Source organism: Lacerta agilis, chromosome 8, assembly GCF_009819535.1.
Source record: "Lacerta agilis isolate rLacAgi1 chromosome 8, rLacAgi1.pri, whole genome shotgun sequence".
Lineage (NCBI taxonomy): Eukaryota > Metazoa > Chordata > Lepidosauria > Squamata > Lacertidae > Lacerta > Lacerta agilis.
Window position 1 is genome coordinate 25,608,993 of NC_046319.1, and position 26,502 is coordinate 25,635,494.

The following is a 26,502-nucleotide window of genomic DNA, read 5'->3' on the forward strand; positions in this document are numbered from 1 at the left end:
AAACAAAACCAACTTATGATAGACTTGAATTATGGTAAAAAAAATATTTAATGATAAACATGTTGTGGAAGAAGGGATTATTGGTTTGTTTTTGTTCTTATTTTTATTATGTATTTTGTGTTTCTTATGTTGTAGATTTATGTTGTGAACTGCCCGGATATCTATGGGTATAGGGTGGTATACCAATTTAATAAATAATAACAAATTCAGTTAAAATCAAAATATTGGCTTAAAAGTTCTCAAAGCAGAACGGGTATGGGAATTTAAAAGTATTTCAAAAATGTTTATTAGTGTGAACCTGAAAGAGAATGATCTTAAGATAATTTTTCTAGTGATGCTTAACTCCATGCAGTATTAGTAAAATTTTGGTTGAAACATGCATTGTTGGAGGTGTAACATAATTAATGTGGGTTTAATATATATATTTGAGTTGTAAAAAGACACCTTTCTGGACAGAAGTACTGAATATTATGCGAACAAGTGCAGGCTATAATCTTCCAAGAAACCCTAAAACGACTCTCCTTTTGATACTTCATTCTGAAGTCATTAATACTGATTTAGATCTCAATACTACACTGCTAACAGTGTAGTAAAACAGTGTACTGTATTAACATAACAGTGTACAGCAAAACAGTGTATTACATAAAAATGGAAAAATACACCCCTACTATAACTTCTTGGTTAAGGAAAACCTTACATATGAGAGAAATGCAATACATAATAATCAAGATTAAAAAAAACATTTTTGGAATGTCAATGTAAATGATAGTTTTCATTTTAATATGTTCTCCGTACTTTATAGTTTGTTTGTTTTTGTTTGCTATGTTGGTCCTTTCCTCTTTCATGCATCATTTTATGCGTTATTTTTATTCTTATTCTCCCTTTCTGCTTTACTTTCTGCTTGTTTTTCTTGACAAGCCAGCTATTTGATGTATAACAGTTTTGGCTACTAAGTATAATAATATAATAATATAACATAATATCAATATAATTATAATTTTTAAGCAAAGTACACATTTTTAAAAAGACAACTTTCCATGTGTATTTTCAAATAGTTTTTACAAGCATAAACTTTTTCCTTCAGAAGAACACTATTATCTCTGAGTAGTTTATCTCTCATCAATCGAATGCATGACTTGTATATGTGTGTACTAACTCTACAGCAGAAGAGAAACTTCATGAATATGAAACAGGAAGCTCCAAACTTTACTCAGCAAACACAGTTTGCTGGTGCTGGTGTTACACTGATGTTTCCCACAACAAACACAAAGTGAGAGTGATGTAGGCTCATTTTTGGATGTCCATGTAGGACATCCATGGGAAGCCCTGGCCTAACAGACCAAGTGTGTTTATTTTTCTAGTTAATGTGCTTTTTGCAAAGGTTTGAATGACATTGCACATTCAAGTTGATCATTATTTACAGGCAGTGTCTCCAAAGCCAGGCCAAGCTAGTATTAGAAGAAAATACAGTATTGGTGGAACAGCTTAAAATACAACAAGCAAAAGCAAAAGACAACCTCAGCCAACATGTCCAAGAAGGTAAAATACTTTGATAACTGTTTTAGACTACTATGTTGATCCAAGATGTTTGCTTATTATTATCATCATCATTCTTTATTCAACTGTCAGTCAGAAAAGATACATTTATCCATACAGAATTAAAACATCTAAAGGGACTTTAGAATAAAACATAGCCAGCACTAACATGAAGCTATACAGATAAACCCATGTCAATGCAATCAATCTTAGTCTTACGATGCTTAAAAGCTAGAAAGAGAAATTTGTCCACCAAGGAAGCTGTTTTTCCCATAACATTATTCAACAAATATAAAACCTGTCTTTCTCTGGATAGAGAGCTAAGTTGAGATAAGAGGGGGGCTATAAGATTTTGCCTGAAATCTGTATAGAAAGGGCAGCTCAAGACAATATGTTCAGTGGACTCTACCTCTCCCAGGGCACAATGACAAATTCTCTGGGCATATGGGACTCCCCTGTACCTTCCCCACAATACCACAGATTCGAGGACATTTAATCTAGCCGCTGTGAGGTATTCCACATAGTGGATTTCCGCGAGATAAGGAGCTGGTGTAACCTGATAGATCTGCTCCCCCAGGAACATCCCTGGTTTCACAAGGGTGATGTTTGCTTATTGCGAATGGGCAGAAGTGTAAGCTAGCATTAGCACCAAATAAAGCACTTCATAAGCCTTTTTAGAATGAGAATGTTGCTAATCAGTAACTATCATAGAACCTGAGCTGGAGCATTTGTTATGGTCTGTAATATTACAGTACTTAACTATTAATTACTTAACTTTTTATTGTTTTTAGTCTCAGATGTGGTAAAATGATAGCTGGGCACTGGTCAGAGCATCAGAGTGTACAGTACATTACATGGCATCAAACTTAGATTTGTATTAATTTACAGAGGATTGTCATTAACAATATAAAAGGAATTTGGTCACCGGAACTAGCCATTCAGAGAGTTATGTAGTCTGTTGGAAAGCTCTTGGAGACTTTAGTGCTTCAATGAGCTTTTCATTTGACACATCTTTCATATGCTGAACTAATCTCCATTGACATTCAGAACTTGTGAAAAGTACCATTTATAACTAATTATAATACTTCAGATTAACTCACTGAACCAAGCTGAGAAGGCTTCATGGTGAACTAAAAATGTCAGAAGTGAATAACTGTGTACACTCTGTTGTCATTTCCTAAGGCAGCTTCTGACTTTACCTCAAATGTTTTGTTTTCTCTTTTGTAGTTTCTGAATTAAGAAAACAGCTGATGACTTTGGAAGCCAGGAGACAGAGCCAAGAAGAGGAGTTGAGCGAGTGTCAGAAGCAGCTGGAAGAACTGCGCTCCGCATACAAACAGCTGAAAGCCACTGTGGGAGATCACATCACAATGGAGGAGCATGTGGCTTTGGTCAATAAATTCAAAAGGTAGGAGCCTGATAACTGCAAATATCAGAGGAAACTCCTCTTGGAGGATTCCATGCATGGTTGTAGCTATTTATATTTACTTGCTTTTGCTTTTCCAATTTATTTGTGCCAGTTTTAAGTTTATTTGTAGTCAGTTGATACAACTTGAGGCACAATGTAATGAAGGTTGAAGTTAAAGACACTTTTTATTAGCTTCAAACTCTTAACCTGGAAGAACTGGGTTAGCCTCAGCTACAGTGAACATCCTTCAGCCTCAAGTCAGGAACATAGAGAGCTGCCTTTACACTGGGTAAGATGGTCCATCTTGCTCAGTATTGTTTGCTGTACTTTGGCTAGCAGCTAATTTCCAAGGTTTCTTTCCCAGCCCCACCTGCCAATGTCTGGGGCTGATTCTGGAACCTTTTGTATCTAAAGTATGTGCTCTATCACTGCACTGGCGTGATGCCATATGGCATAGCTGCCACTGTGCCATACACTGCAATTCACCTGCCCACCTGCCACTGAACTGTGGTCCTTCCCCTTGTCAGGAAGGGTGAGCTTACCATGGGAAGGAAGGAGCATTGTTGTCCCTCCTGCTTTTAAAAAAAGTCATTAGGAGAATTGCCGTGTCACATCTACATTTGAAAATAGCGGTACAAGCACAGAATGCCACTCAGTTTTTTTAGATCAATATGTAGTTCATCTTCCCTTTGCTTTAGAACAAGGCATTGGTGGAACTGCTGCCCAGTTGCAAGGAGAGGGGAGGAATTCATGTGTTGGTGTTATATTTCCATATACTTTGCCTCTGGTCCCAGTCCTTGTGTGTGGCCCACTGTAGCCACCATTTCATCTGTACTGTGACTCCTTTGTCCTGTATGCATTCACAGTACTTTTTAAAATGAACACTCTGCAACTGCAAATGCGATGCCCCCCTTAAGCAGGAAGAAGTGTCCATGTTGGTATTGTCGTCAAGCAGCAGAAGTTGCTGGGTGTATGTCTCCAAATTACAGCACAAGCCTAGGCATCTATGCTTAGAAGTAAGTCCCACTGAGTTAAATGGGGTTTGCTCCCAGGTAAGTAGGTATAGGATTGCAGCCTCAATGCCAAACTGGATATGTTCCTTTGCCTTTACTGTACAAGTTTTAAAATATGTGAATAGCATCAGAGCATGGGAGTTGATAGTTTTCAGGATCATATAAAGTGTGGTAGGGAGACCTTACTCTTTCTTTCCTTGCTAGGGTCCTGAGGAAATCCTTCTTGGAAGATATTGTTTGTGTTGGGAGGATATCTCCCATAGGTGCAGAAAGAAAAGGGTTAAATTCCCGCCTTGACATCTGCTGCAATTTGATAATTTAAACTCAGCATTAAACTCAGCATCTGCTTTGGTCCTTGATCTGACTGAATCCTGTCTGGGTTGTGGCCAAAGCTCAGTGTACAGTTAGTTCTTCATACCACATAAAGGTGGTTCTTTGGGGGTGTTGTTCAGACTGGAACAGAATCTTTTCATTCAATAATTTTGTTGTAATTGCAGTTTTCCACTGATCTGTTAATTCTCATTTTTCATTTCTAAAAAGGAAATAGTACTTCTATTTGATGCCTGGTTTTCATTATTGTTTTCTGTAGTCAGTTGCAACAAGAACAGCAAAAGAGAGAGACTGAGTCAGAGCAGCTAATGGCGAAAATGACATCCCTGCAAGCAGAAAAAAAAGCCCTCCTTCTAGAGAAAAATGGCCTAGCAGCTGAAAAGACAGTCCTCAAAGTTGAGCTGGAAAAGACACAGAAGACAAAGAGGTTTGCCTGTTTTCTTCCATGCTCCTTTTGGTTCGTTTTTTCCCTCCTAAGCACAAGAACATTCTGTAGCCTGACTGCACAAAAAACAAATGGCTGGTCTGCATTGGACAGCAGAATATTGCTTTGTTTGTTTTTAATTTAAATTTTTCAAAATGTGAAAAACAACGAACAAGCTTTGTATAGATGAATGCAATGTTCCTTAAAATAAATCTCCGCTGTTGTTTTAAATAAGAAATAAGAGGGTTAGTCCTCAAAGTTGAGGTGGTTTGAAAACATCATCAAACCCACCTGATTCAAACTTAAGGTTAAACCATAGTTTACCGTATTTTACGCTCCATAAGACGCACTTTTTCCCTCCTAAAATGGAAGGGAAAATCGCTGTGCGTCTTATGGAGCGAAGGCTTCGCTCCCACTGCCTCCCCCCATCCCCCGTCGCGGTCGGCGGAAGGTGGGGGGAGGCAGCAGCGATGTTGCTGGATCATGCCAGCACCTCCGTTCACCGAAAGAAGCTTCTTTCGGCGAGCGGAGCTGCTAGCACGATCCAGCAACATCGCCGCTGCTTCCCCCGACCTCCCACCGAACGCGACGGGGGATGGGGGAGGCGACGGGAAGCGAAGGGGATGTTGGTGGATCGTGCCAGCAGCTCCGTTCACGGAGCTGCTAGCACGATCCACCAACACCTCCGCCGCCTCCCCCCACATCCCGCCGAACGCGACGGGGGATGGGGGAGGCGGCGGGAAGCGAAGGGGATGTTGGTGGATCGTGCCAGCAGCTCCGTTCACGGAGCTGCTAGCACGATCCACCAATGCCTCCGCCGCATCCCCCCACGTCCCGCCGAACGCGACGGGGGATGGGAGGAGGCGGCGGGAAGCGAAAGGGATGTTGGTGGATCGTGCCAGCAGCTCCGTTCACGGAGCTGCTAGCACGATCCACCAACGCCTCCGCCGCCTCCCCCCACGTCCCGCCGAACGCGACGGGGGATGGGAGGAGGCGGCGGGAAGCGAAAGGGATGTTGGTGGATCGTGCCAGCAGCTCCGTTCACGGAGCTGCTAGCACGATCCACCAACGCCTCCGCCGCCTCCCCCCACGTCCCGCCGAACGCGACGGGGGATGGGAGGAGGCGGCGGGAAGCGAAAGGGATGTTGGTGGATCGTGCCAGCAGCTCCGTTCACGGAGCTGCTAGCACGATCCACCAACGCCTCTGCCGCCTCCCCCCACGTCCCGCCGAACGCGACGGGGGATGGGAGGAGGCGGCGGGAAGCGAAAGGGATGTTGGTGGATCGTGCCAGCAGCTCCGTGAACGGAGCTGCTAGCACAATCCACCAACACCTCCGCCGCCTCCCCCCACGTCCCGCCGAACGCGACGGGGGATGTGGGGAGGCGGCGGGGAGCAAAGGGGATGTTGGTGGATCGTGCCAGCAGCTCCGTGAACGGAGCTGCTAGCACGAAACACCAACATCTCTGCTGCCCCCCATCCCCCGCCGTATTCGGCGGGAGGTGGGGGGAGGCAGCTGTGATGCCTGCTTTTGGGATCGGTGGGCGGCAGGGAGGTTGGTAGAGGATTTCCTCCTCCACCCCACGCGCTGCCCGCCAATCCCAAAAGCAGGCTTTTGGGATCGGTGCAAGGCATGGGATGGTGGAGGAAACAGCGGGGATGCTGCTGCTTTCTCCACCACCCTGGCCCCGACGCCAAAAGCAGGCTTATCCCCTGTTGCTTTAAAGGGACATGGGGAGGAGGGGAGAAACCTTCTCCCCTCGTCCCCATGTCCCTTTAAGGAAGCGGGGATGAGCCGCTGTGAAGGGAGAAGGGGCTTCCCCTCCAGCACTCCCCTCCGTGTTTTTTAGAGGAGGAAAACCAGGAAAATATTTTTTTCCTGGTTTTTCCCCTTTAAAAAACAAGTGCGTCTTGTGGTCCGAAAAATACGGTATTTTAAACGGGTTTCATGAGAGTGAGCAGTGTGCTTTGGAGCTATTAATTTCAAAGAATGGGCCTGAAGGAGCCAGATCCCCACAGTTATAGCCTAAATTGTCCTGGGCTCTAACTCATGAATTTGTTGCACATGACTGTTAGTTCAGTAGCTCTTTGTGCTAGATGCTCTGTGTGCAATCAAACACTAGCTCACAGAGTTACTGAAACAACAGTCATGTGTAGTAATAATAATAATTCAGATTTTCTGCAAGTGGTGTAACCTCACTGGTTAAATATCTCAAAATATAATTGGATGCATTTTAAGTGATTGCTTAAGCTGCTATATTTCAGTTGAAGTCATTGTGGGTGTGGAATTGCACCAGAGTTGAATTACAATATTGGTGATCCTAAATTGCTTCCTAAAGACTCTTTCTACCTTACAAAATAACTTGTAGACGATCACAGAAGAAAATAGGCCTTCTGAAGGAGCAGCTGGAAGAGGCAGTGGAAGAGGAGATGGCAGCACGCCGGATTCTAGTAGACCTGGTCAACTTGACAGAAAATATGACTCAAGAACGTAATCGTCTTTTAAACTTGGTAATTATTTTTTTTAAAAAAAACCCTTTGCCTATACGTGGCCTCTTCTGGTTAAATGGAATAACCGTAAGGAATTCAAAACCTTGTTTATATCATGAATGGGGCAGTGTTTGGAGCACTAAAGGCTGAAATACACATAGGGCTATAATCTTATGCAGAGTTGAACCTGGGAGTAAGCACAATTCAATTTGGTGGCACTTATTCTTTGTACAGTGGTGCCTCGCAAGACGAAATTAATTCGTTCCGCAAGACTCTTCGTCTTGCGGAAATTTCGTCTTGCGAGGCACCTTTTCCCATAGGAACGCATTAAAATTTAATTAATGCGTTCCTATGGGAAAAAAAGTCCGGGGGCCCCTCCCGACCGGCACCGGAGCCAAGCCAAGCCGCGTTTTAAGACTGCAGTGAGCGAACAGCAGCGCTGCTGTTCGCTCGCTTCAGTCTTAAAACGCAGCTCCGCGGCTCCGGGAGGGAGGGAGGGGGCCGTGGGATGATGCCCGACATCGGGCATGATGCCACGGCCCCCTCCCGACCGGCACCGGAGCTCCGCGGTGCTGTGTTTTAAGACTGCAGCGATCGCTGCAGTCTTAAAACGCAGCTCCGCGGCTCCGGGAGGGAGGGAGAGGGCCGTGGGATGATGCCCGACATCGGGCATGATGCCACGGACCCCTCCCGACCGGCACCGGAGCTCCGCGGTGCTGTGTTTTAAGACTGCAGCGATCGCTGCAGTCTTAAAACGCAGCTCCGTGGCTCCGGGAGGGAGGGAGAGGGCCGTGGGATGATGCCCGACATCGGGCATGATGCCACGGCCCCCTCCCGACCGGCACCGGAGCTCCGCGGTGCTGTGTTTTAAGACTGCAGCGATCGCTGCAGTCTTAAAACGCAGCTCCGCGGCTCCGGGAGGGAGGGAGAGGGCCGTGGGATGATGCCCGACATCGGGCATGATGCCACGGCCCCCTCCCGACCGGCACCGGAGCTCCGCGGTGCTGTGTTTTAAGACTGCAGCGATCGCTGCAGTCTTAAAACGCAGCTCCGCGGCTCCGGGAGGGAGGGAGGGGGCCGTGGCATCATGCCCGACATCGGGCATGATGCCACGGCCCCCTCCCGACCGGCACCGGAGCTCCGCGGTGCTGTGTTTTAAGACTGCAGCGATCGCTGCAGTCTTAAAACGCAGCTCCGCGGCTCCGGGAGGGAGGGAGGGAGGGGGCCGTGGGATGATGCCCGACATCGGGCATGATGCCACGGCCCCCTCCCGACCGGCACCGGAGCTCCGCGGTGCTGTGTTTTAAGACTGCAGCGATCGCTGCAGTCTTAAAACGCAGCTCCGCGGCTCCGGGAGGGAGGGAGGGGGCCGTGGCATCATGCCCGACATCGGGCATGATGCCACGGCCCCCTCCCGACCGGCACCGGAGCTCCGCGGTGCTGTGTTTTAAGACTGCAGCGATCGCTGCAGTCTTAAAACGCAGCTCCGCGGCTCCGGGAGGGAGGGAGAGGGCCGTGGGATGATGCCCGACATTGGGCACGATCCCACGGCCCCCTCCCGACCGGCACCGGAGCTCCGCGCCGCCGAGTTTTAAGACTGCAACGATCGTTGCAGTCTTAAAACGCAGCGGCGGGGCTCCGGGAAGGAGGGAGAGGGCCGTGGGATGATGCCCGACATTGGGCACGATCCCACGGCCCCCTCCCGACCGGCACCGGAGCTCCGCGGTGCTGTGTTTTAAGACTGCAGCGATCGCTGCAGTCTTAAAACGCAGCTCCGCGGCTCCGGGAGGGAGGGAGAGGGCCGTGGGATGATGCCCGACATCGGGCATGATGCCACGGCCCCCTCCCGACCGGCACCGGAGCTCCGCGGTGCTGTGTTTTAAGACTGCAGCGATCGCTGCAGTCTTAAAACGCAGCTCCGCGGCTCCGGGAGGGAGGGAGGGGGCCGTGGCATCATGCCCGACATCGGGCATGATGCCACGGCCCCCTCCCGACCGGCACCGGAGCTCCGCGGTGCTGTGTTTTAAGACTGCAGCGATCGCTGCAGTCTTAAAACGCAGCTCCGCGGCTCCGGGAGGGAGGGAGGGAGGGGGCCGTGGGATGATGCCCGACATCAGGCATGATGCCACGGCCCCCTCCCGACCGGCACCGGAGCTCCGCGGTGCTGTGTTTTAAGACTGCAGCGATCGCTGCAGTCTTAAAACGCAGCTCCGCGGCTCCGGGAGGGAGGGAGGGGGCCGTGGCATCATGCCCGACATCGGGCATGATGCCACGGCCCCCTCCCGACCGGCACCGGAGCTCCGCGGTGCTGTGTTTTAAGACTGCAGCGATCGCTGCAGTCTTAAAACGCAGCTCCGCGGCTCCGGGAGGGAGGGAGAGGGCCGTGGGATGATGCCCGACATTGGGCACGATCCCACGGCCCCCTCCCGACCGGCACCGGAGCTCCGCGCCGCCGAGTTTTAAGACTGCAACGAACGTTGCAGTCTTAAAACGCAGCGGCGGGGCTCCGGGAAGGAGGGAGAGGGCCGTGGGATGATGCCCGACATTGGGCACGATCCCACGGCCCCCTCCCGACCGGCACCGGAGCTCCGCGCCGCCGAGTTTTAAGACTGCAACGATTGTTGCAGTCTTAAAACGCAGCGGCGGGGCTCCGGGAAAGAGGGAGAGGGCCGTGGGATGATGCCCGACATTGGGCACGATCCCACGGCCCCCTCCCGACCGGCACCGGAGCTCCGCGCCGCCGAGTTTTAAGATTGCAACGATCGTTGCAGTCTTAAAACGCAGCGGCGGGGCTCCGGGAAGGAGGGAGAGGGCCGTGGGATGATGCCCGACATTGGGCACGATCCCACGGCCCCCTCCCGACCGGCACCGGAGCTCCGCGCCGCCGAGTTTTAAGACTGCAACGATTGTTGCAGTCTTAAAACGCAGCGGCGGGGCTCCGGGAAGGAGGGAGAGGGCCGTGGGATGATGCCCGACATTGGGCACGATCCCACGGCCCCCTCCCGACCGGCAGCGGAGCTTACCTTTTCGCTGCGGTCGGGAGGGATGTTGTCCGCGTCTGCCATTTTGGATCGACTGCGCATGCACAGTCGATCCAAAATGGCGGACGCGGACATCACCCCTCCCGACCAGAGCGAAAAGGTAAGCCAGCTTACAGTGGTACCTCGCCAGACGAATTCGTCTTGCGAAAAACAGGCATAGACGAATTCGTCTTGCGAGTCAACTAAAAACTCGCAAAACCCTTTCGTTTTGCGAGTTTTTCGTCTAGCGAGGCATTCGTCTTGCGGGGTACCACTGTATAAGTGTTTATTTTGGGGTTGTCAGAGAATTGCAACTGACTAATTTGTTGCAGTTTTGCATAGTATTTTCCTGAAATTGGCAGGTGCCAAACTGAGTGTCACTGGAGTGCAGACCACAGAGTGTTTTGGTTTAGGGTGAAATCCTAATCCCAGTTTCTGCCTGCTGGAACCTAACAGAGTGGCAGGACCACTGCCACATTCACAGATCTTCTGAACATGCCGGTCAGGGTGGAAGGGGAGGGGGAGGGCAGATGAGGCAGGCAGATGGCAGCAGTAGCCTGGAGCTGGTGCAGTGGTTGGGCCCAATACCCTCCCATGACTGCAGAAAGACTGGCTCCAGATCCATCTCAGGCTGGCTCAGACAATCCCCCAGCCCCAAATGCCCCATTTTGGATCTTATACTGGCTGCTGCTAATTCTGGCAGTGACACCTCTGCCTGCCAGCCTGTTCAGTGGCTGAAAGTGGGATCACTGCATAGGGGAGGTTGGCAGAGGGCTGGGTGGAGGGACACATCTGCCCAATCCTGATTGACCTGGCACAGAGGGCATTTGGATTGCCCTGCCAATCAGGAAGCTGAAATCTCTTTACCGTAAAAGTTGCTGGTCTAGGCTTGAATAACCACTTGACCTCCACTGATACAGGTATGCAAAGAAAGATATGTAAAACACCATCTTGCTTCCCATAGCCATCGCAAAGGAAGTCAGAAAAGGTGTAAAACGGCTCACCACATTGTCTGAGGGACGGTGGACCGGCCCACAGCTGAAAAAGGTTGCTGAGCCCTGAACACACTTTAATGTAATAGGTGAACTGAGGCCTCATGAGCATTGTGTGAGGGGGGAGCACACAAACACACAGTCATATAATTGAAATTAAGCTGATACTTCTGGCATGCATGCAGTAGTTCCATTTGCCTGCAGGATCTAAATAATATTTTTGTATCTATAGTGCCTACCACTAGGTGCTTTACAAACAGACCCTATGAACTCACAATTTTAGACTGAGAAATGTGTGTTTATTTAAAAATACCTTTTAAAAAGATAATTGATGAGAAGCAAGGAGAGGAATGCAAACTGTAGCAATTGATGGTCCACCACCTGGTTTGGAAAAAAAATTGTTTATATTTGAAACAATCCATTATATATTATCCCCTTCACCTTTGGGTTCATGACAAGTGCAGTCAAGAAATAGGATGTTTCTGTGCCTCCTGTCCTGTTTTTCTCAGTTTTCCATTTTTATTATTTATTTATTTCATAGGTTTTATGTAAGGTTAAAATAGTACAGGAGACCTTTGCTCAAAATGCAGTCAGAGATGTGGTTCATTGGCATTTAGACTTCCCTCAGCATGATAAATAAATGATTCTTTTGAAACCAGTGAACTGAAGGTAGAATGTTTCCATTAATTCACTGAACAATAATGTGAGATCTATAGGCAATAGCTCTTCTTGGTTGTTCAGATAATTACTGTGATTGAAATCTGTTGCTAAAGTGGTTGATTTTGGAAAACTAGTCAGCATTTAAGTGTGTGTGTTTTTCCCCCAGAACTGATAAGTATTCATTCTGTAATGCATTTTTCCTGCATGTGGGTTTCATATGATTTCTGTAGTTTCTACTAGTTAGTCTGGCATAAAACATTTTGAACATTTCTTTTAAGGCTCACATGCTTCCTGAACAGTGTTTTTCAGCTGGGGCAGTAGTAGGGAAGGGGGCACAGTTCTGTGGTAGAGCAGCTGCTTTGCCTGTCAGTGATGACCGGCTCAACCCCCTGGCATCTTCAGCTGAAAGGGTCTCTGGTAGCAAGTGATGGGAAACATTTGAGGGGGGGCCTGTGAATGGGCATGGTTATTCTGGTGCTTGTTTCCGAACTATTTGAATGTAATCCTTTTAATTATTTTATTATTTTATCATGTGTTCACTTCCCTGGGATCCTATGGTATAAAGGGCAACCCAGAAATGTAATTGATATATACATAAATATATCAGTAGAATACATTTCAGAACAGCAAAATCTTTTGCCAGCTCACCTTCCCCCTCCTTTTTCCTCCAGACCAGTTGCTTGGAAAGACAGCAGGATGGTGTTCTCAACAAAATAGTAGAAGGAAACATGCGCCTAGGGATGTTAGAAGAGAAAGTGAAGGTGAGTAGAGTTTGCAGACAGTATATCTATAGCACACTACAGTTCTTCTGTTATATATTTCAATGTTTTTTAGAACTGCAGTCACAAATATGTGGCTTGGTTCAAAGTGCTGCAACAGCCACTACTTCATGCAGTTTTGCTTCTGGCTAATGCATGCCATGGATTTCTGCAGTAATAGGATGTGCTGGGAAAATGTATCTGACCTACAAAGCTGTAAAATGCTGTTAGAATGGGGTTTGTTTCATTTCTGCTTTTACCGGGTGTTTCGTCCCTGATTCTTTAGCCTTTTTTCTAAAGTTCTGCAGTAAAGAGGGATGTGAAAGGGAGCTCCGCATGGAGTATGTTGCAGGCAGGAGGCCACTAGAGCACGAACAACTCTGGCCAGGTTATCCTGGCTCCAGAATGGCAGTAGCTAACAAGCAGGCCTAAACTGGTCATAAGCACACTCCAGCCATGAGCCACTTGGGACTCAAATGACGCGCTGGAATCCTGGAGCACTACCATACTGAACCTGTTCCTTCAGATTAAAGTGCAACCCTTCCCTGAACAGGTCATCCACATAATTTCTGGACTTAAGGGCCACCCACCCACCTGCGGCACTTCTGCCTTATCATGAGCCCTGCTGGACCGGCCCAAAGACTCACCCTGCATTAGGCTTCCCACCGTGGCCAACCAGATGCTTCTGGGAATCACACAAACAAGTTGTAGAGACAGTTTGCCCTTTCATGTTGCTTTTCCTCAGTAACCTCCTTACTGAAACTTTAAAAATGGCCTGAACTCATGTAATTTGAGGGAAGATTAGCAGTTTTGTGATAATTTGCTAGCCGAACCCTTCAGGGAATGACCTGTTTGGTTTAAGTTCTCTTCAGAGCTCCAGTTCTGCTCAGAATTAATTGTACCAACAATTATATGGATACTTTGCATGTGTGTATTTGCCAGTAGGTGGCTAATTTGGGAAGTATTTTTAGAGCATGTATCTTAAATCCCTTTCACACAAAAATATAGATATAAATATGTCTTTTCAGTTACCAGCTTTTAAATGGCATTGGAATAATAATTATAGGTTTTCATATTAGAACTACAACAGTTGTTTTGTACTGTAGATGTTGTTGTAAAATAATGTCAGTTTAATTTTTCTGGAACAATTACTGTAATGATAAACATCATAACCTTTTAGCATCAAACTGCGTCAAGCTGAGGCACTTTTGCCCTTTTGGTTTCACAGGCTTGTTTTGCATTCTCTTTCTTCTAGCCAGCCTTAAGATAAATATTTGATTAAAAGCAAGCGCCCTGGAGTGAAATTGGCAGTTGGCCTAATTTTTGTTTCTCTCTTTTTTAGTCTTAGAAGAAAAATGCTAGCTGAGGGTAGCTTTCCACTAATCAAAATACTGTAATTCTTCATAAATATGGATGAGCTGTTGCAACTCCTAAGTGTCTCCAGTTAAGTATTTATTTTTGAGAAAAACAGGGAAGGCCCAATCCGCTTGTGCAGTGTTGTGTACGATTACCCTGGGCTTTCGTTTATAGTGGACAAGATCTGACATCCTGGGACCGGGTGACAGTTGCTGCTGTTGACATGCCATCTTGTGTTTGCTGCAGTGAAAACTGTGAAGGGAATAATGGGAATACCATATCTACAAAGGTGTGGTAGGTGAGTGAAAAGGAGTGGCAGGCATTTGCAGTGCCACAGCAGATGCCCTCGAGTTGCTTGGGACACATTTCTCTTCATCACACTTCATGGAGTTCATTGCAGCAGACTCATCTGCTGGATGCCTAACGATGTGGCTGATCCTACTGCAGCCTATCCTGAACAAAATACACTTGCCCCACATCCAATATTAAAGGCATGAACTGCATTATAATTTGCAGAATCATTTCATTTAAAGAAAAAGGAGAATTGGTTTAATATTCTGCCTTTCAATGTTATTGAGACTGTTTCCCTAAATAAATGTCACAGAGCAAGCTGGCAGTAAATCACACTGTTTAAGGTTGGTTAACTCTTTATTAGCAAAACCACAATCTTCCCAGATTTGGCTGAGTGGCAGGCCTAATGAGCACAGCAGCTCATCCCCGGTAGGTCTTAACTCACAAATCAGTTGCCAAGACTGAAAGTCCCCGGTTTCCCCCAGCCATCTTAAGTCCAGGGCTTTTCCTGGAGAGGGCTTTCCCCAAGCAGTCAGAGATGGTGCCTGCCTGTAGCCTGTCTCTCCTGCAGCTGTTTCAGCCCTCTTTTGGTTCTGGTATATGGTGGGGGGAGGGGATCTCTCAGTAGGATGGGGACACACCCATGACTCTTCACCAACCTGACTCATCTCTGCCTCTTGTCCTCCCTCTTCCTCCTTGCCTGTCTCAGCTTCTGCATCTGATTATGGACTTTTCTCTGCCACACACTCTCTCACTAAGCCCTGTTACCTCTTCAACTTCCGACTCCTCTTCTTTCCAGTCTTCTCCCTCTGACCACTCATTGTTTCCCCACCACCACTCTGCCCCCAGTTTGGCCCCATAGGTTTGCCTGCCTGTGCCTAACATTGGGAGTGGGACAGATGGAAATAGTGTGAGTCAAAATATGCTGCAGGCTAAGTGGGGAGGCCTGGGGCAGGCAGGGGGACTTGTTAGGCCTGGTAGCTGGAGGTTTACTTCCCCTGGCTTAACATGTGTGAGCAAGGCCAAATACATTGTTGTAATGTGCAGTGCAGAAAAACATTACCTGGGAACTTGACTCAGGCCATCTGAAAGCAAGACTGCATATAAAGGCCCTGTGATGCTTTGAGAAAAGGCTTATGCTCAGGAAGGGGAGGAGGAAGATCCACAGCTGTGAGATGGCCACACCTTAATTTTTGGTGATTTACAACCCAATCCTGTGTACGTTTTACACAAAAGCAAATGCCACAATATTATGGGGGGCTTACTTTCAGGTAAGTGGCAGTATGATAAGATGGTTCATTGGTTTTGCACATGGTTTGCATGCAAGGAAATCCCTACTTCAATTCCTGGTGTCAGTAGCAGGTGGTGGGAAAGACCACGCTCTGCCTGAAACCCTGGAGAGCTGCTGCCAGAGTAGACAGTAGTGGGCTACAGAGGCAAATATTATGGCTAGGTGTAAGGCAATTTCCCAGATGCCATATCAGTATTGTATAGATAAAGGAACTAAATGATTTAGTCCTGTGGAAAAGCTGTGTACTAAATAAATGGTTGGCTCCCTAGCAAATAGTCCAGTCCCTGGGAATTTGAGTCACGTAAGTATAACTTGTAATAGGATGAAGTTCAGTTCCTGTGACATATCAGTCCCATATTTCACTGTGGCAGTTCTGCTCTAAATCTAGCCTTTTGTGGGCAGCTTAGAGACTGCCTCTCCCAACACAAGGCCAGACAGGTTGGGCTTCATGTGCCTTCGCTCCAGGAAGTGAGACAGTTGGGAGGAGCCCTGAGGCTTTGGAGTGCCACCACTTGCAGTGCTCACTTGATCCCTTTGTGTCTCTTTTTGCAGAGAGGATGAAAAACATTCTCCTTCCTCCTGTCCTTTCAGCAGCTACACTTACAGGTGTTCAGCCTGCACCAGCTGGAACCTTCTTGAACATTTAAAATTCAGTTGGGATTTTGGTCCTTTCCCTACCAGCATAAGGCAGCTTGCAGCATGAGGTGGTCCAGCTAAAAACAACAACATGCTCTTGCTGCTGTGTTGTTATGGTTTCACTGTTTTATTAAATTATCTGTTGCTGCAGAACTGTCGAGTTTTTATTGTATTCTAATGTTTGGAGTATATTAAACTGCCTTGAGCTGAGAAGTTGGGAAAACCTTTAAAAAAGTTAACCTTTATCCAAGGTGTGAAAGAGGAAGCTATTTTATTGTGATCATGGCTGGCTCATTTGTTTTTTCTTGTATTAGTGCCCCCAAATCCTTAGGGGTATTTTATTTGGCATATACACCAGCCTAAGAGCCACATTTTTTGTGGCCAACCTTCCAAGTGCTAGGCAGGGCCGGAGTTAAAAGTGGGCAGGTTACCGGTATTTGTTTGACAAAATAGTGATCTCTAAATTAATGGCTGGCTATGATTATTTCTTGGTTAAAAGCCTATTTGCTACCAAGTACATACCACATTGCCTGATGCAGTCCTTACATATGCCAGGTATTGGTCAACCCAGGAGCATATATGCACCTCTGCTCTTTGGAGAAAGGAGCATCTTGGGATGGTAGAGTGAATGAGGTTATGAGCCTTATTGGAAGTCATAGATCCAGCAGGTCCTGTCCTGGAGGTTTTGAGGAGGCTGGGATAGTGGTGGAGAAACTTGGTAGTACAGTAACTATTTGGCCCAAATAACAAGTGCACAGTTTCAGGTTTCAGGAGGCGCAGTGCTGGTGTTTGCTGTTTCCTTATCCCATCCTTTACAAAGCCCCCAGGCCACAGCTAGCTGTGTCTTTCTCCTATGAAGCCAGCAACATGCTGACTCCTGTTGACAGCCCTGAGCAGCAGCCTGCATCCACCCAGGTCTTGCATGCATTTCCTTCAGGAGAAACCTGTGTGCTTCAGCAGACCCTAGTCTGGAGTTCCCAGCTAAGAGTCGCTTTGGTCTCCCATGGTCCCTTTACAGGCTGCTGGTTTAGGGAGGAGGTGTTCCAGATGTACACAGCTCCTGGAGGCCAGATTAAGTTGCTGGTAGCATTGGATCCTTGGGTCTAAAGCTTGCCCTCCAACTGCTGAATCATGCCCACCGATCTTAGTGGAGGTTACTTTCACATAAAATAAGTAACAGGCTGCTGGTACCAAAGACCAAAAACTTGACATTGCCTTAATTAGGAAATTTTTCCTCAAGAGTTTCACTCAGAAAATAAAGCATTTTTCTTTCCCACCTGTAATTGTGTAATTATGACCTGTAATTACAATGGCTTTAAAAAAATGTAACAGTATGTTCTATCAGAAAAGTTGCCAAATCTCTGTTTAAAGTAGAGGAACATTATTCCAGAACAGGAGAATCCATGCAATAAAACAGATCTCATTTTAGACCATCCCAGCTTCATAGCCTTTTACATAAGTATACACACTCTAGTTCCATCATATTTGATTTGGCATTCCTGTCTCAAAATACACAAATTCTAGACTGGTTGAGGAATAGATCTGCAATACCATTTCACCTAGTCTGTTCTTCAGATCTGCATTTTTATTTCATCCTAGCTATAAGGGCATCTAGTTTGACAGAGAGGGGAGATAGCGTGATAGTGCCAGTCTTTTCCCAGCCCTGCTGTTCTCCTTCATTTCCTCTGCTTCCTGTCCATTGTTGAAGCCCTTGTTGAAGCAGAACAAGAAGCAAGGCCATATCTCTCCTTCCAAATGCTGTCCCCTCTTTCATAAGCCAATTTTGGTCTCCAGCCCCCGAGGGAGAAAAAAGAAATGCCTTCCTCTCTTTCCCCTCAAAAGCTAGACTTTTGGGGTGGAAAAAAATGCTGGGGATGGAATACTATTTTGTCTCCACAACCTCTAGGAGGTGGAGGGAGGGCACTGTTCTCCTGGGGGCCTCTCAGTGTTGCTTGACCCTGTCAGGATTGTGGACATTGCGATAGAAGCTAAATAGCCCCTAGTGAGATAGATAATTTTGCCTTCTATCAGATGTCAAAGCCAGTAACCGCTCTGGGTTTTGTTTGTGGGTCACACTAAAGTGTGGCTACCTGTTGGGAGAGTGGGATGGAATGTTAGGAACATCTAAATATAGATGTCTCATTTTTGGCTACTGATTTTTTTTTTAAAAAAGAAAAAATCCACAGTAGGCTTTAAATAGCCTATACATTTGAAGGTCTATAGTGCCAATACCCAAAATTCAGTTTTCAAAAACGTTAGTTTCTAGAGGAACAGTCACACATTCCTTGGCAAAGGCATTGACAGAAGCCATACACAAGACACACAGTTAGACTAGATGGCACGAGACTGACACAGACAATTCCAAGGGTCACTTTCTGAATCACCAATAAATAGATTCCAAGTGGCAAAGAACCAAAATAGAAAAATCCAAGCAGCCACACCAGTATTCTGGGGACATGGTTACAGAGCTTAGAGAAAAGATCTTGATCCAGGTGGCTGTGAGAGTTCACAGATGCCGAGTCAAGGCTGTGATCTGTGTAGTAATCCGAGAGGGTGTTCTGGCTTGGCGTCCTTGTGGAGTCTCTCTGCACTTCCATGATGGTAATCACCAAACAGTTTGATGACCCATGAGAAGGACTGGAGGAAGCCAAGTTCTTTGGCGTCAAGACAACTTCTTTGCAGTCCGAGCTCCATGCTGTTTTGTCTTTTGACATGAGTTTGGACATGATGTTTGCGTCATCAGGAAGGCCCTCCACTTCCTCTTCCTGCAGCTCTGTCTTGTGGCGGCAGAAGGGGCAGCAAATGCAATGGGAGCCATCTCCCACATGAAGGATTTTTGTCAGGCATTTCGCACACACTCTGTGAAGGCAGTCCAAGATTTTGGGCTTGCGGCTCTGGACGTTAAACTTCTGGTAGCAGATTTTGCATTCCAGCTCATCGTTCAGTACTTTTTCTTCTCCCTCTGTTTGAGAATAATTCATCTTTAAATTAAGCAGGCTGTAAAAGATAATAGCAGTGAGTGTCAACTTTAAATTATGTCCTTTTGGTAGTTGTTCCTAGAGCAGCCTTTCCCAACCTGGTCAAAAACTCCCATCATCCCCAACATTTGACCATGTTGGTTGGAGTTATTGGGAGCTGTAGTCCAAACCATTTTGAGGGCATCAGGTCGGGGAAGCCTATCATAGAGTATATTCTTTACCGACAGAAAAAAAACAAATACATTAACAGTAGTTAAAACTGATAGCAGTAGTTAAATGTAATTACTACTTCTAATTAGGAGTCTCTGGTTTTCAGTTTCGTATAATTTCCCCAAATATCCACTGAATCTGTTTTGTTTTATATCCTACTTTCCATCCTAGAGGAAATTACTTCACCACCCCACAGACTGTAGAATGTATTAGACATTTTCTTGAATATCTGAACAGAACTACGTCACATAGTTAAATTGAGGGAGCCCAATATTACCCAGTGAGCTTTGGGGTCTTATAGGATTTGAACCCATGTGTCTGCATTCCAAGTGAAGTACTCTGCCCACTGCATCATGCCATCTCTCCCATCAGGGCCTAGATATGATTCCAAGGCCAGGGGCAAGTATACCCAGCAGCCCCCATTCCTCTGCTCTAAATTTACTGCCCCTCTCGAAGATTAGTTCTCCCTCTTCGCCTTCTCTAATTCCTTTTCTGAACTGCTTTGGGATGGCACCTGTGGGAAAAAGTATCTGCACTACACTCAGATCCTGTGTGCTATTGGGAGTAAGTCTTATTAAATTCTGTGCAAGCTTACATACGGTTGATGCGTTAACATTAAGGAGCAATTACTCATCTGGAATATTTAGTTACTGCAGCTTATCAACATGGGAAAGAAGCAAGTTTGGCTTTCAGTTAAGGATGTAACTCAGAAACTTGTATAACAGTTGCTACAATCCAACCTTGACAAGCATTTAGAGTTTGATTTGCATTGGAGACGAATCTTCTTATCATGCACGGATGCACTTGCAATGTTGCACTCTGTTTCTGAGCTTACAGAGGGAGGGAAACTTAATAGTTGCTCTTTTGGTGGTGCTGTGTATTTGAAATTATTCAGCAAAGGTATTACTTAACCTTTAGAGGGGAAAAAACAACACCATTGAATATAGGTTTCCCATGGCATTTCTTTGATTAATAAGAATGCGTGGTTGTGAAACTCTAAGGATTTGATGGGTAAATAGTGCAACAGTGCATTTTACAGTTTTGTCTGTTTTGCCTGAAAAGGGGATTTGTTTCTGTTCACGTTTCCTAATAAGCAGAGCTGGCTCAGTCTTGGCTCATCACCCTCACGTTGCCATGCAGCAGTGATGGAATTTTAATGGGAACAGGCAAGGTTAACAACAACAACAACAACAACAACAACAACAACAACAACGGCATTTTTATTAGGAGATAGTTTCATTTGCATCTTTGTCTTAACCACCAGGTCTGCTAAATGGTCTTGGTCTTGGTTTCTGACTTACTGTATACTCTGGTGGGTCCACCCTGCGCACTCTTTCACAAACATGTTGGAGCAGAGCAGGGTCTAACACTAGAAACAGAGAGTGTTCATCTGCATGTGATTCTTCCAGAAAATAGTTAGGATAGCAGCATGTCCAAACACAATTTCTCTTTAAGCGTTCATAAGAGTGTAAATGGCAGGCATTAAGTTCCTCAGCTACCAAATTTTCTCTGTCTTCTGTGAAATACTTTAACATATTCACCTGAATGGCAAGTGTGAATGCTTTTTAAGTAGATTGAATTCCATGTCAACAAAGTAAGCAGTTACTTATGTAAAATATTTGTATTCAGTCTCTTTCCCCCCCAGGGACACTCCCCAAGGAGGCCTTCAACAATATTAAAACACATTGTTTGGTGGTGGTGGTTGTTGCTGCTGAGCTTTACAAACATTAAAAGCCCAAACCAAATATTCAAGAAGCCAGAGAACAGGAAAGTAATCTCATCATATGAAAGATAACCAACAAATATCTCAGAATGTTATTCCATTATTGCTTAACTCAAGAGCACCCTGAAAATAACAAGTTTTTCATTGGAAGCTGAAAAATAAGCCATCATAGAATTGTAGGGTTGGCCTAGCCTGACTCCCTGCAATGTAGGAATTGTGATGAAGAAGTCAAGTTGATTTCTCTCAAAACCAGCCCCCCCCCCCCAAATCTTGGTTTGTGTGATCAGCTGCCAGGTCTTATCCATCATAATAGGGCATAGCTAGGGTACTAGTCTACATTACTCAAAAGTCTTCATGGCCACCATCACACTTTAGCATCTGGCACTGGCAGCTCTTCCAAGCTACAAACCTGATCCTTAACTGGGTTGGGGGGGGTTGCAACTCCATCCAAATTAGGCACTACACTTCATCCTAGACCAGCTCTTCTCCCACCTCTGTCTTACCTGGATTAATACCAGTTTGCTCACCTACATCCAATTCATCGCTGATTTCAGGTACTGGGTCAGAAACTCAGCCACCCTGGGTTTAGATGGAAAGGAAAGAGAATTGTGCATCACTAGTATACTGACGGTATCCTCCTCCTCTCTGGACAACCTCACCCAGTGATTCATGTAGACGCTAAATAGCATAGGAGACTCTTGCAGTCACCCACATGTTAAGAGACCAATGGGTGGAGCAGCAGTCTCCCAACACCACCTTCTGAGATTGGCCATTCAGGAACAATTAAAACCACTGCAGTTAGATGTCCCATCCCAGCAAGACAGCTCCAGAAGGATGCTATGATGGCTGATGTTGAACACTGCTGATTAAGAGGGCTGGACTTTCTCTGTCTACCTTCTGGTGTGGGTCTTCCATTAGAACAACCAAGACCAGGCCAAAAAACAGACTGAAATGCTTCTAGATAAGTAGTATGCTAGAGCTGGGCCACCTCTGCCCACTGAAGCCCCCGACCTAAATCAGGTATCTTCAGGAATTATTCCCCTATTCCTTCTAACAAATAATCTCTCTCACCCACACCCTCTCTGACCCTTGTGCATGCTCTAATTCATTTTGTCCCTTTCCTGTTGCAGATATGAAACATGAAAGGAATAGACAGCCTTCGCAAGCAGACGAAATGTTCAGGTTGACAAACCTGCCTGTGTTAATTATAACAAGAGGATTTTTTGTTTTGTTCTTTTAAAGCGATGTCATAAGACATTCCTTGGAGAGGCATGGAGGAGTAGTAGTGGAAATGGCAGGAGAGTTTAGGAAAATGTTTTCATTGTTACTTAGAAAAAGTCTGATGTGTTGCCTGAAAGGACATTTTGAACTGGGGGCAAGGCCAGTGGTGCATTTAAACAGCCCCGTACCTAGTTCATTGCATCCTCCTCACAGTGTTGGGCAGGGGAAGGCACCATTTCCTTTCATTTCCAGGGACAAGTGTAAACCAGTCTAACAACCACTACAAGTACCATCTTGTGTTTAATACTACCTTGTGTATTGTACTGCTTGGACGGTCATTTTCCAAAGTGCATTGTAGGGAGAGTTGAATTAGATGACTCTTTAGGACCCATACAACTCTGAAACTCTGTGAGTTTCATGCTGAACTTAAAAGCAATGACTTAGTTCATAGCCATGGTGCTCTTCACAGTAGCAGTGACTTGCCTGGCGCTGTTGTGTTTATTGACACTCATTTTTAGTACTTTCCTTGGTTTTACGTAAGCCTCCCTAGGAGTCTTATCGGCTCAAGAGCAGTTTAAAAACATATGGAAGAAATCAGAGTGGCATCCTGAGGGTGAGATGCACAGGAAGAAGCAACAGGCATGAGGAATGTGCTAAGCCCTTTACCTACCTGCTACTTTTCCTTTATGACTATAGCCCCCACCACAGATGCACATGTGTGTGCACACACAAGCACACACACACCACACAGAGTACCAAATGCAAAGTTATTATCAGATATCTCCTGGATTTAAACTGGGAACCACAAAGTGTGTTCAGACCCCAAAGTCCTCATCAGGCACAAAAGGCAACAGCTATGCAGCATCAGCCTCTGAGATTGGCAAGCAGTATTAAGACCGAGGGTCTGGATTGGGTAGAACTAGTCCAGGCATAGGCAACCTTCGGCTCTCCAGATGTTTTGGACTACAATTCCCATCATCCCTGACAACTGGTCCTGTTAGCTAGGGATCATGGGAGTTGTAGGCCAAAACATCTGGAGAGCCGAAGGTTGCCTATGCCTGAACTAGTCTATCCCATTTGTTCTAGTCAGAGTAGACCCATTGAAATGAATGGCACTAAGTCATGCTACCTGAAATGCTAGGAACCTGGCCTTTCCCCCCTGCCATGTAACACCTTCATGTTTGCACCTAAGGCTTTGGGGTCCTTGGCTGAAGGCTATACCCCTCAGATCTAGATTTGGATGTGGGAGGTGTGCCTTGCTGAACGGTCAAGAAGATGCCACGGTAACCTCTTGATTAAATTGCAGCAGTATGGTCTATGACACTTTCTTGAAGACTTTCCATAAACTTCAAGTGGTCCAAAACGCAGCAGCCAGAATACCTTCCAAGATTGAGGTCTCGTACTACGCTAGTCTTGAAACAACTGCATTTATTACCAGTCAGTTTTCAGACACAATTCAGACTGCAGGTATTGACCTTTTAAAGTCTTCAGCTGTCATGTTCCTAATTATCTGAAAGAAGAATGCCTTCTCCCTTATCTTCTAGTCCCCTTTGTGTTCAGATTGTCAGAAGAGACCATCTCCAGTTCTAATACCATCTTCCGATAATCCCTTCCCCAGGGACAAATTGCCTACACTTGAGCAAGCTTAACACAGAGAAAACAAAATGAACCTGTCTGCAGTTATAGTTAGCAAGTTATGTTGTTGCTCAGTGAATTTAGTATTTTAAAAGGAACAGAAGACGTCTTTCTTGGGAAGCTCTGGATGTTCCCTTTGTTCTGTACCACTCAAGAAGAGCAAAGAATCCACTTCACTGGTAAAAGCATCAAAGATGTTGTGGCTCCTTGAAAGCCAATAGGATTGCCCCCCCCCCCGTTTATATATATATACACACACAGTTTTAGACAAAACTCCCTACGCTTATCCATTTCCCCCCTTTAAAAGTTCTAGAGCAGTTGCTGCTTTATAAAGACAACATAACTGAGGGGGATGGAAGACTCCAAAGAGCCTCAGCCTAGGGAGCACTTTGAAGAAAGTGGGATCCCTATTTAGATAAATGCATCAATACTTAAAGTGTCAAGACCATATGTAGATGTAGTAAAAATGGCTGCATTCCTTGTTTTCTTCAGTTCCATTCTTTTTTTTTTTTAAACATATTTATTGATTTTCCAACATATATTTCCAATTACCAAACAAATTACAATGCCAAATTAATTATACAATTCCAATTATAACAATTCCAATTATGCCAAATTTTTAACTTGTGAATTCCCCATGTCTCGGACTCCGGAGCGCTTTCTTATGATCTTTTCCAGTTGCTTCATAAAGTCAATATTTTCACAGCCTCTGATAAATGCCAGCAAGCAGACACTCTTATAGTAAATAATGTCTCTGTGTGGAAAAAGCCATCCTCTCCCAATATCGCATTTCGGCTGACGCCATCTTGAAAGTCTCTCATAAATCAAACTTGTAAATCAAACTGCGACACACCAATTTCTTCCCCTGTGAGCCGTCCCCACTCCTTTCCGGGAGGGCCAGACCCTCGTAAATTCCACTATCAATCGTCCATCAAATCCGGCTTCTCCCTTTGAAGTGGTGTACAGCTCCACAGGCTATCATCAGCACTCGGCAGTTAATTCTAGCTGCGTCACAGCCAGCCGAGGATCCTCCATTTCTGTTGAGTCAAGTCCAGATCAAGTTTCACCTCCACACAGTTTATTTTTGTAATTTCCATTCTAATTTCCATTCTGTCTTTAAAGTCCACTTGCCATTTGCCTGTGAAAGTGGATTTTCTAGGGGGAGGTTTCGCCCGTGTTAAGTAGATATTGAGGCAAAACAAACGGAGATTCCAGAGCTTACCCCCCCTTCTTTTCCCTCCTTCACATACCAATGTAAAGTCCGCGTCTTCTTCCAATCTTCATTCTTAATCACTCAGGGCTGCAGTTAGCAACATTCTTCCCACTCCTTTGTCCGAGACATGCCCAAAATCTTTAAACAAATTTATATATCCAATTAAAGGGAGCGTGCACGAACGGGGCCGGCTCCAGGAGCTGCATCTGAAAACGAGCCCTATGTGCCCAGACTCCCCCACCGGTCCCGAAGGACCCAAAGCGGGTTAAGGAGTACCGCGGGCAAAGGCAGCCCTCCCCGTCGTCCCGGGGAGGTGGGAGGCTGCTTACTCCCATCGCAGCCGCCAAATTAACTCGTGATAGATAGCAAAGATGTTAAAGTCCGCCATCCTCCCGCTGTGCACGCCGGGAACTCTTCTTCAGTTCCATTCTTGCCTGCAAGAGAAACCTAAGCCAAGAGATAAAAGCTTTGTTCTGTTTCATAGAATTTTACATTGGGAAGGGGGATCAGTTACCTACAGGATTATCTACAGCATGGTGTAGTTGTTAGAGTGTTGGACTAGGACATGGAAGAAGAGGGTTCAAATCCCCACTCAGCCATGAAGCTTATTGGGTTGTTATGGCCAATGCCTCTTAGCTTAACCTACCTCACAGGATTGTAGCAATGGTAAAATGGGGAAGGGGGAAAACCACTTCAGGTCCTTGAAGTAAAAGCAAGATATGAATGTAATGAAAATAGGAATAAACTAATTATATGGACTGGAATCACTTTGCAATAGAGCACATAGCAAATATGTAGGGTTTTACCAGTTCCCTTGAGGGAAGATTGGAAGTGAAATTTACTGGACTGGATAAACTATATTTTAGTGCACCTTTCGGGTTCTTCTCTTTTTTTATTTTTTCATTAGTGCCTTTTCTCCCCCCCCCCCTTTATACCATTAAAAGAAAAGAAAAAACCACAGCTGTCAAAACCCTATTATACACTTCAAAGAAGCAAACTGACAGCATAAGATTGGCAGCCGATAAAGCAATAAAGAAAGAAAACACACTAAAAAACCCCAAACCAATAAAACAATACAACTGCAGTGTATACTATAACCAAAACATATCCATTGGGCAGGTAAGTTTGTTGTCCATTGCTCTCAGAATGGAGGAGTTTAAAATAAATGGAAGAATTTATACGTAAAAATTCAAACTTTTTTTTTTTTTTTGCTATTTTAGATACATCCTGTGAAAAGGAAAGGGTTGTCCTTTATATAAAGTGTGGCACACTAGTCCAGTCACAACCTGATTTCCAGATGTTTGCTGCCATTAAATAAG

The 26,502-nt window shown here is 45.6% G+C and overlaps 2 protein-coding genes across 4 annotated transcripts in view; one reads left to right on the top strand and one right to left on the bottom strand.

Annotated features, from left to right (window-relative positions):
• CEP89 (centrosomal protein 89) overlaps positions 1–26,502 on the top strand; it is a 56,330-nt gene that overhangs the window by 18,882 nt on the left and 10,946 nt on the right. For 2 of the 3 annotated variants that reach the window (XM_033156640.1, XM_033156638.1), the window contains 5 exons: positions 1,424–1,539; positions 2,764–2,944; positions 4,547–4,714; positions 7,079–7,220; positions 12,543–12,632. In XM_033156640.1, the coding sequence (XP_033012531.1) occupies positions 1,424–1,539; positions 2,764–2,944; positions 4,547–4,714; positions 7,079–7,220; positions 12,543–12,632 (697 nt within the window). Of the gene's footprint in view, positions 1–1,423; positions 1,540–2,763; positions 2,945–4,546; positions 4,715–7,078; positions 7,221–12,542; positions 12,633–13,971; positions 14,064–26,502 lie in introns of those variants that run through there. The other variant, XM_033156639.1, reaches the window with a different exon arrangement.
• LOC117050793 (E3 ubiquitin-protein ligase RNF182-like) lies at positions 18,242–19,400 on the bottom strand. The gene has a single exon (XM_033156641.1). The coding sequence runs from the start codon at positions 19,182–19,184 to the stop codon at positions 18,459–18,461; it is 726 nt and encodes a 241-aa protein (XP_033012532.1). The 5' UTR covers positions 19,185–19,400; the 3' UTR covers positions 18,242–18,458.